Genomic DNA, 11,305 nt, shown 5'->3' with positions numbered 1-11,305 from the left:
TTTCCGTACGTCTTGACGCTCAGAGATGACACATTTGATATTAATAATAAATCTCTAAAAGTAAAAGTTTAATGTAAATTGGAGAAATGTTGAGAAAATAATCTTTGTTTCCTTTCTACCTGCTGATTCTTACTGTCTTCAGTGATCCTCTGACCTTTCCTCTAGCGCCCCCTGCAGGTCAACGCTTTCACACATCAAGTGAAATATCTCAACATCTTGCGAATGGATTGGCACAAATAAGTAGTTTATAACACTATACTGTACTTACAAGGACATATCTTAAATGTTTCTCAAAAACATAAGAAAGAAATCTACCTAAATTGGCAACTCTAACAGTTCAGGTTTAGTTCAAACATTAGAAAATATTAAGTAAGTAAGAGTTTAAATCTTTAACGAGCCACAATCAGAATCAAATGTTGCTAAATCCTGAAGGTGCACGCAGAGACGTGACTCTGAAGTCTCTCACATTAATAGATTATTCACGCTGGACTTCATATCTCGCTGATTAAAACACAATCAGGGTCTTTAAGGTGCATCTTCACTACGATAGCCTCCATACCCCCACCTTTATTTTATTCAAGTACGATACTTCTATTTCCAGTTTCTGCTACTTCAGACTTCTACTCCACTACCAGGCAGAGAGAAATATTGTACTTTTTATTCCACTATTTATTCAACAAACAACTACAAAATATAATCAACAAATAAATGATGATGGATTATTATGGGTTAAGATTAAACTTTATTGATCCCTTGGTGAAATAGAAAGATAGATACATTCATCAATAATTATAATTCAATAATATAATAAACACAATTCTAAAATGGGCCATCTGCATAATGCCAACTTTTACTTTTGATACTTTAAGTATATATTGATAATAATAATAATAACAAAACAAAAAAAACTTTATTATACAGTTACAAAGTGCTACACATGGTTGAACCAGAATAGAAATATTTAATGACCACCACTGCTTCGTGTGTGTGTGTGTGTGTGTGTGTGTGTGTGTGTGTGTGTGTGTGTGTGTGAGTGTGTGTGTGTGTGTGTGTGTGTGTGTGTGTGTGTGTGTGTGTGTGTGTGAGTGTGTGTGTGTTCGTCCACCTGCAGTTTCCCTTCACTGCATTTCATTCACAGCTTCTGACAGAGCGACACAACAGCAGACATGAGCGGACGAGTTGGAGACTTGAGCCCAAAACAGGCTGAAATATTAACTGAGGTAAACAAATGATTCCTGTGATTTCACTGAATGCATTGATCCTTTGCAGGGTCCTGTATCTATGGTTGCTTTTGTTGTGGTTTCACAGCGATTCTATGGTAACTTCAACTCTCTGCCGTGTGTTTATAATGACATTCTACCTCTGCGGTACATTTACTGAACTTAAACACACTTTTGAGGTGATTGTACTTTACTTGAGTATTTTCATTTTATTTTACGTTGTATTTTAAACATTTCAGGGGGAAATACTGTAGTTTTTATCCGGCTATTTAAAAGCTATAGTTAGGTAGGTTTCAGATTATTGACATTAAAAAACATATTATAAGAATATAAAGTACAATGCATTATTAACGATTGAACCAGTAATTCTTCCACCACTGAGGACAATAGTACTAAAATATTTCTATCAAATAATATACTGTATATATTATAAGATTACTCGACAGGGTGAGTCGCAATAAAAAAACATTAGAATAATTTATTATCTGTTGTGGATAATGTGCCACAATTAATTATTCACTCATTTGGGATATAAACGTCAGAATATAGTACAAAGTCACAATTTCCAGATGCGATGTCATAAAATAGCTTGTTTTGTCCAAAATCTACACATATTTAATTTACTGTCACTTTAGACTTAAAAAGAGCAACAACTGCTCCCAGCTGTTCATTATTAAAAAAGTTACCAATTACCGTTCTACTAATCGATTAACCGACTACTCAGCTGTAACCCAAACCTTAAAGGAAAGGTTTGACATTTTGGGAAATACGTTTAATCACTTTCTTACGTTAAGTTAGATTATAAGATTGATAACACTCTCATGTCCGTACAGCTTTTTTTTTTTTAAGTATGATGTATGGTTGATGTTCCTTCTGATTCTCTGCCTCCAGTTTCGGGGAAGGGTCCAGGACATCCTCCCCGACCTGCCTGCACAGCACGACTACTACCTCCTCCGCTGGCTCAGAGGTGAGACCTGCAAAACCAATGGCAACCTGCCAGATGAGAGACACAGAAACTCTGGGGATGAGTTAGTAACAGGCATTAAAGGGACATGAATGCCTACAGATAGAGAGGGAGAGGTCTAACCCTATAGCAGCATATCTAGGGGCGTGGCTCAAAGCAAGCCTGAGCCAGCCCTATCTATAAGCTTTAGTACATTTAGCTGATGATGCTTCCCTATTTTTATTTAAGTAAAGTTTAAAATGCAGGACTTTTATTGTAATGGGATATTTTTAAATAGTTGAAAGTATTTAAAGTTTTAAAGGGAAACCATGAGTTTGATAAAATAGGATCAAATCAAAGCACTACTAAACACCAAAGCCTCCAGCTGTGGTGTTTCCCCACAGTCCTGCACTGAACTGCACTGGTGTCATGTGTTAAAACCAGGACCTGGTTTGCTTGTGCTGAGAGTAAGTGTAGCCTCAGGCATTCACTGCCTCAGGCATCTGAAACCTTTAGAATAATTACTGACAATACAACACCAGAGGAAAGGTCACTGTCATGTTTCTCTCAGTGTTAATGTGAGATTAAATACAAGCAGTGGTGGAAGAAGTTCTCAGAATTAAAACAATGTAAAAAATACTCCATTACATTTTCCCCATGTGTTTCCAAGTGGTATTATTGTTGCCACCGCTGTCGCAAAGACAACCAGATCACTTTCTGTTTTGTCTCAGAGCCTCCTACTGGCAACACATTTAGCAACTTATTCAGATATATTATATTAAACACAGAGTGTGTCAATAATATATAGCCATCACGTTGTACAATCAACAGTTACTTCATCATGATAAATCAAAGCATAACAAATATCTATTGGCACTTTAAAACCAAACAGTGAACACAATTCAACAGCAAAACAAACTATATCCTCCAAAGTTTCTATTCTGCAGCGACCCGGAGAGCTCGTCCCACTGCAGGCTAAGAAAACATCTTCTCTGGCTCTGAGCCATGTGCATCACTTTTAAGTGTCCCCTGGAAACTATTTTGTTTAATTATTTTTCATCCTCCTCTTGGTTAATCAGTCATTCATTTCCTTTAACATTCCCCCCTCTGACCCTGTGGCCATGAAACATATAGTATTTACTCAGCCAGGGGGTTTGAACTACCTCAGCTCAGACTTATCCTACAGTAAATGTTTGTTTTACGCTGAACAACATTTGAACTCAGTTCAGCTGCAGAGATAAAACTGAATATACTTTGTTCTCCTGCTTTAAAACTGAGCCTGACTTATAAAATACAACATCTAGAGGTTCATGTGATGTGATGAATATGAATTAAATCAGCTGCTCCGTCTAAATACCAGGAATTCTTGTAATTTCTCATGCAATCGAGTCGCTCGATGTCTAGCTGGTAGTTTGCGGGACATACAGGACACTGTATCTGTTTAGTGGTCCATAGTTCAGAGAGGCTCAGATCGATGGGGGGAATATTTGCATTGGCTGTTAACCTCGGACGGTTTTCTTTACTTGTCTAAAGAAACAGGCAAACTGTGTTGAACTGTATACAAACTTCTCTGACGTACCTCCACAGCCGTCAGACTTACTCAAGTACTCCTTCATGGACACATAACTGTCATGATCCAAATGTGTTCATCTACAAGTTCTGTACTTAATTAAGTTCAATTCTGAGATACTTGTACGCTATTTGAGTATTTGCATTTTCTTTGCAAAAGGGGGAAGCCTCTGATTTCCGTAGCTTAAACCTTTTTTTAAATTAATAAATGAAATACAAAATATAATTCATGATATATTATTAAAGGTTAAGCTACACAGAAGTCTATAAAATAATTACATTTAGCTTCACCTTCACCAGCTGCAGCATTTAAGGGATGAACACATTAATGCTTCAGTCATTTTTAATGCAATAATACACTATATATTATTCTGAGTAGTACTTTTGGTATTATATTTGGATCCTAATACTTTTTACTTTTACTTAATTAAATGCAGGAATTTTCTTGTAGCAATGTGGTATTATTACAGGATGTTTAACACTATTAAATATATGAAAGTGGATATTATTCTGCTCAAATGATATACTTTACTGCTTATCATAGCTGGTGACTGAGCAAAACTTTCCTTTGGATTGTAGTGGAGTAGAAGTATACATACATGTATGGTACCATGAAAAAAGTAAATACTCTAATACTAAAGTACCTCAAATGTGTCCTTATGTACAGAACTTAAATGTAACGTGTTACACTGCTGCGTCACATCTCTACTTTAATAAGCAGGATGTTTTTCTTTTGTTTTACAGCTCGTAGCTTCAATGTTCAGAAGTCTGAAGCCATGATCAGAAAGGTGAGCTCTCCCTCTGAACACTTATGTCACAGTCATGCTGTTTCCCTTGCACGGCTGCAGGATGTGGATGGTGAGCGTGTTTCTGACCTCTCCTCTCTGTCTGCAGCACTTGGAGTTCAGGAGGAAGATGAACGCAGACACCATCATATCTGACTGGAAACCTCCAGAGGTACACATGCTCGGTTTGTCTCACATTAACTCAAAAAGCCGGGATTGTGAGCGGACTACGTTAATATCACTGCTGCATTAAAGTGTATCTTGCATTTTACTGCTGTAGATGTTTATGGTTGTGCTGAATGTAACTCCTTTATATTGTGTTGTGTAGTTTATTCTACAGAAATGCATCATATTCTATAAGATCATCGGGTGTTTGTAGCGTCGCTGTCCTGTGAAAACCTTCGTATCTCAGTTTTCAGCTTTGTGACGATGCATTTTCCAGCTGATCGAAGGGGTTTTAAAACAGTTTAACTTAAGAAGTAGGAGGAAAAATAATAATAAGAAAAGCTGTCAGACAAATAAAGTGAAGTAACATAGATTTAGTGTGTTTTGCTCTCGTTCATCAGGTGATTGAGAAGTATGTGTCTGGAGGGATGTGTGGATACGACAGAGAGGGGAGTCCCATCTGGTATGACATCATCGGTCCTCTGGATCCTAAAGGTCTGCTGCTGTCAGCGACCAAACAGGATTACATGAAGACTAAGATCAGAGACTCAGAGATGCTGCACAGGGAGTGTCGGAGTCAGTCTGAGAAGGTGAGGATCAGATTCTCCTCTCCTTGTTTCCTCTCCTCCTCTCTTCTGTCGTTTCCTCTCCTCTCATCCTCGTTTCCTGTCCTCTTTTCTTTTCTCCTCTGCTCCTCTCTTCCTCTCGTTTCCTTTCTCCTCTGCTCCTCTCTTGTTTCCTTTCTCCTCTCCTTTCCTCTCCTCGCCTTGTTTCCTCTCATCCTCTCTTCTTTTGTTTACTCTCTTCTCTCTTGTTCCCTCATTCCCTCTCCTCCTCTCTTCTCTCCTTTCCTCTCCTCTTCGTTTCCTGTCCTCTTTTCTTTTCTCCTCTGCTCCTCTCTTCCTCTCGTTTCCTTTCTCCTCTGCTCCTCTCTTGTTTCCTTTCTCCTCTCCTTTCCTCTCCTCGCCTTGTTTCCTCTCATCCTCTCTTCTTTTGTTTACTCTCTTCTCTCTTGTTCCCTCATTCCCTCTCCTCCTCTCTTCTCTCCTTTCCTCTCCTCTTCGTTTCCTGTCCTCTTTTCCTTTCTTCTCCTCTCCTCCTCTCTTCCTCTCTTGTTTCCTTTCTCCTCTCCTTTCCTCTCCTCTACTTGTTTCCTCTCCTCCTCTCTTCTTTTGTTTACTCTCTTCTCTCTTGTTCCCTCATTCCCTCATTCCCTCTCTTCTCTCGTTTCCGCTCCTCTTATCCTCGTTTCCTGTCCTCTTTTCTTCTCCTCTCCTCTGCTCCTCTCTTCCTCTCTTGTTTCCTTTCTCCTCTGCTCCTCTCTTGTTTCCTTTCTCCTCTCCTTTCCTCTCCTCACCTTGTTTCCTTTCCTCCTACTCTCCTCTCCACATGTTATCTCATTTCCTCTCCTTGTTTCTTCTACTCTCTCCTAATCCTTCTTCCTCTGTGTCTCAGTTGGGGAAGAACATTGAATCCATCGCTCTGATCTACGATTTGGAAGGACTGGGACTGAAACACATCTGGAAACCTGCTATTGAGACTTATGGAGAGGTTTGTCATCAACGCACACTGTAACCATCATGTTTCATCACATTAAATACAATACAAATGTTTTTATTTATAATTACTAACACTCTCATGTAGGTCCTCACCATGTTTGAAGAAAACTATCCAGAGGGGCTGAAAAGGCTGTTTCTCATCAAAGGTGCTGCAGCAGATCTTGGGACTATTTGTAAATCTGATTTAACTTCCAGGTTATGTTTATGATCTTGAGTTTATGTCTTTGCTGCAGCTCCCAGAATGTTTCCCATGGCCTACAATCTAATCAAACACTTTCTGACTGAGGAAACGCGGCGCAAGATCATCATTTTAGGAAGTAAGACAACTTTTGTTTTTATTCCAGAGAGTACAAACAAGACGATGTTGCTAACAGCAGCATGCTAACACTTCGTTGTTGATCATCTTAGTTTAGCATGTTAGCGTGCTGATATTTGGACCAAAATCAAATTTGAAATGCGGGAAGAAAAGTTAAAGCTGCCCTGTGGAGTTTTCTTGTGTGCAAACAAAAACATATGTTTACGTTCAAAACACATGTGTTAGAAGGATTTTAAAACATTTGCAAATGCAATGCTGAATCAAGTATTTATACCACACTATAAAAGTACTCTGTTACAAGTAGAAGTACTGCATTGAAGTGGGAGAGAACTGGTATATATCCTCTGAGAGACTAATGAGGGAATGAGAAGCAGGTGAGGAGATGGGCTGTGGAAACCAGGTGAGGGGAATAAGTTGATAAATGAACCAGGATCTGAAATGATAAGAGAATTACTGACAAGGTCAAACCAAATAAACCAATAAATGTATAGCAAACAGTTTTACCCTACATTCCTCTGTGTATAGGTAACTGGCAGGAAGTGTTATGTAAACATATCGACCCAGATCAGCTTCCTGTGGTGTACGGAGGAAACTTGACGGATCCCGACGGAGACCCTCGCTGCAGAACCATTGTGAGAGACAAAGAGCAAAGATTAATGAGGCAGTAAGTGAGTATTTATTGAACGATCGTGATTGAATTAGTGGATGTTGTTTTTGCAGATAAAGTACGGCGGTGTAGTTCCCAGGTCGTACTATGTTCTGGACTCTGTGAAGGTTCAGTACGACAGCAGTGTGACCGTCAACCGAGGCTCCGTCGTGCAGCTGGAATATGATGTTGCAGCAGCCGGCAGCCTCCTGAGGTACCATACAACCAGCCGCTCTTTTATTGAACACATTACACCTTCATGCTCTAAAGAAAGCAGCTCAAAGAAATCTACTTGATATGTATATGTTAAGCTCAAATATTATAGTTTTTTACACATGCAGTAAAACAATGGGGGAGGAATTTAAACAAAACGGTTCAAAACCCAGAATCCAAAAAGAAAGTCTCACATTTTTATTTTTCATATTTTATTCATTCAGTTAACTTTTCAAATAAAGTTTATATAACTACAACAACTTCAGTACTGATAATGTGCACGTAAAGTGTGAATAAACACAGCTACAAATGGTGGAAAAAGAGATTTAAAATGTAAAGTTTGATAAATAAATCACATACTCTGCGTCTGGCCACTGTTTCCTCCCCAGGTGGCAGTTTGCAAGCGACGGAGGAGATATCGGGTTCGGAGTGTACAGACGGACCAAAGAGGGCGGCGATCAGAAAGTGGCTGAGATGCTGCAGGTTCTGGCCAGCGAACGCTACAATGCACACCTGGTCCCTGAAGACAGCTGCCTCACCTGCCCCGAGCCGGGCGTCTGTGAGTCCCCATACACTAAAGTACATCAGTTAGTAAAAGAAATGGATTGTATGCAGCATCACTGCCTGTGAATCCCTCATGCATTGGTAGGAAATGTGCATCTGGGGCAGGAATGGTCACTAACTACTATGTAAGGAGGTCATTACAGAATGTAATTACATTGAATGGCTGGAAACCTGCTGAGCAGGCAGGGAAACATGAAGGCAAGGCAGCTTTACAAAGTGCTTTACATAAAGAAAGAAAGAAAGGCATGATGTCATTTAAAAACAAGAATAAAAGCGATTAAGACAGAATAAAGTAAGTAAAAATAAGCATTTTTTAAATGAGATGAAATTAAATAAAATACAAACAGAATATACAGTTAAAGGTTAATAATGAATTCTAAGTTACGCCAAATGCAACAAAGTAAAAAAGTAAACGGAGTTAAAAAAATAATATTATATATAAATATTATCAAAAAGAGTCTTTTGAAAGTCTTGAAGGAAAGGTTTGATATTTTGGGAAATGTGCTTGTTCACTTTCTGTCTCATGTTTGTAAAGTGAATAAGTGAAGCCACAGCCAGGAATTAACACGTTATGTCTCGACTATAATCTAATCTGGACTATAGTGGAAGTGTAACAGCGAGAGGTTTATCAACATATACGGGATTATTTCTTGGCTGGACGCAGTGACTTCCTTGAGTCTTGTAAGAAACCCAGCGAGGACGCCATGAAGTGATTTGGAAGTAATATCACACACATCCCCCATAAAACAACAACAAGAAAGCGAATAAATGTCCCAAATGATTATTTAAAATCCAACATCTAACTGTTGTGTCCTTCGTTTTGTGCAGACGTGCTGTGTTTTGATAACGGCTACAGCATCCTGCAGTCCAAGAGGATGAGCTACACAGTCGAGGTTCTTCCTCCTCCGGACACATTCAGCGTGGACGCAGCCGAGGAGACATGAGGCTGCAGCGATCGAGAACACAGATCCTCGTGTGACAGAGTTCACTGAGTATCAACGATCATTGACAGGAAAATCAATGCTTTTGCATCAGGGCTGGATTACCCCTCTTTAGGGCCCCAGGGCAAAACATTAGCTGTGACCACCAGTTAACCCATTTCTTCCGCTCTGTGCATTGTGTATGTATTAGTTCGTTATTAGTAATTAACCTGTGGAAAGTTGATTAATAAATCTCGTTTTTGGCCGCAGCAGGCAGGATGAACACACTCTGTACACTACTGCTCAAACTGCACACAGACACAGTTAGAGACCAGCTGCTGAACATAGTGGAGCATTCAGCAGCTACAGAGACAGAGATTCCCTTCAGGAGTTGGTAGATGTGTTTATTTTAACAATATTGATTATAGCTGCTTTAAATACAAATTATTTTTACATGTTTTCACACGGCCGAGAAACTGACCATCTCCAGAATAAATCTATTAGATCCTCTACCCAGATTATAGATACCAGGTTTCTGTGGTAACTTGAATAAAAGCAAACTGTAACCCAGTTACTTAAGTTCATGTAAACACACTGAGTGATGTCCCGGTGCACTCACACACCCTGCAGTACTCGTCTACGTTGTTCATTTACAATTATTTACACACATTTCTTCACTTTTCCATGAACAAAAACACTTCATACCCACCTGAAATTAAATCTTGTACCAGGACAGTGAAGGCTTTTATCTTCCAGACATTAAAAAACACTGACTATGTGTATCACGGCTGTTATTGTATATTTACAGAGAAGATTTAGAGCATGGATTGTGCTAGAAATGAATCAATTTAGGCTTTTATAAGCTTTATTTTCCTTAACTAAAGTAATTAAAATACAAACATAATTGTTTTACGACCACCCTGGTGGATTGGGGCCCGGGGGTTGTGGCCGGTGGATAATCTGCGATAATCTGACAATTCAGAACAACAATGAACATCATAAATATTGTATAAAGTCATCATTTAACGAAGGATAATTTTCTAAAGCTCTGTGTGTTTTGTAATTTATTAAGATAATGTAGAAATGTATCTTTATATTCACTTGACTGAAGTTTTTGTGAAGAAGAAGGACGACACAGACACCGAGAAGAGGAAGAGAGCAAGCGTTACTTTATCACATCATTCATTGAGTTCAGTGTCAGACCATCATGTGTTTGATAATTGTACATTTATGCTTCATATATGAAGGATGTTGATGATAATCTTGCTAAATCTAAATACTCATTATGACAGAATTCACAAAATCATGTGAACAAAATATATATTTTTCTATTCTGTTCGAATAAAGTGATCAGGGAGTGGAGTATAATATAACAAATACTATAAAGTATTAAGTATGGAATATACAATATTCAGTACAGACCAAGGTTTTCAACCAAAGTCTTATTAATGTACTTCTAATTGGTATTTACAATACAAATGAATAATTATTGGTCATTTTGACCAGCATTTCACACCAGATTCACTTGAACTGGTCTGACCACCAGGTGGCAATGAGAGGGGAAGATGCTGTTAGTTGTATGACATAACTATTGGTCATCAAATATTAGGACCTAATAATAAAGATGCCCATTTGAGCAACCCTAAATAAATTAATAGTATTATCATAATAATATTATTATTTTAATTATTATTATGATTATCAGAATCAGCTTTAATGGCCAAGTAAGTGTGTACACATTGTGTTGCTCTTAGTGTAGGTGTAACAACACAAGGACATTTGTAAACAGAGTTAGGGTTGGGTGGGGAAAAGTGGTTATTATAATAATATAATAATTATTATTATTATTATTATTATATATAATAATAATTATTATTATTATTATTGTTATTATTATTGTGAAAACACAGCTACAGAGAGTCTCTGCATCCAGCAGGCCGGGCCGGGCTCGGTGCCAGAGGGATGCGGGATGGTGCAGGATGAGGATGAGGGGAGGGGAGGTGGAGAGAGGGGGAGAAGAAGTCAGGGGAGGGGGTGATGGGGGTGCACAGATGCCATGTGCCTTTACATAACATCAGTTGGCTCCGGATACAATTGGAGGATGTGAAACCGCTGGCTGCAGTAGCAAGCAACAGCAGCAGCAGCATCCATCCGCTGTGTGCCGCATTGCCCCGAGCGAGAGACAATAACAAGGCCGTGGAGGGAGGGGGGAGGTGGGGGTGAGTGGAGGGTGACGCAGGGTGCATGCATAATTTGGGGATGTTTACCTGCTGCAGAAATAGAGCATGCAAATAACGGACTATTAGTTGTGCGTATGTGAGTGAGGAAGAGGGAGAGAGAGAGATAGAGAGAGGAGGAAGGGGGAGTTTGTTTATTAGCTCTACCTGTCGCTGTCCGGTAGGCGG

At 39.0% G+C, this 11,305-nt stretch overlaps 1 protein-coding gene across 1 annotated transcript; it reads left to right on the top strand.

Moving 5' to 3' along the window:
- Positions 1-1,095: 1,095 nt before the first annotated feature.
- On the top strand, positions 1,096-9,603 carry sec14l7 (SEC14-like lipid binding 7). Its single transcript, XM_029444860.1, is given in 13 exon segments — positions 1,096-1,220; positions 2,112-2,187; positions 4,477-4,520; positions 4,627-4,689; positions 5,084-5,272; positions 6,138-6,233; positions 6,327-6,387; positions 6,475-6,558; positions 7,083-7,189; positions 7,278-7,417; positions 7,806-7,975; positions 8,809-8,889; positions 8,892-9,603. Coding segments are annotated over 13 exon segments (1,233 nt in total). The 5' UTR covers positions 1,096-1,166; the 3' UTR covers positions 8,960-9,603.
- The last annotated feature ends 1,702 nt before the right edge of the window (positions 9,604-11,305 follow it).

The sequence above is a fragment of the Cottoperca gobio genome, chromosome 12, assembly GCF_900634415.1.
Source record: "Cottoperca gobio chromosome 12, fCotGob3.1, whole genome shotgun sequence".
Taxonomy (NCBI): Eukaryota; Metazoa; Chordata; class Actinopteri; order Perciformes; family Bovichtidae; genus Cottoperca; species Cottoperca gobio.
This window is presented reverse-complemented; position numbering and strand designations above follow the sequence as displayed.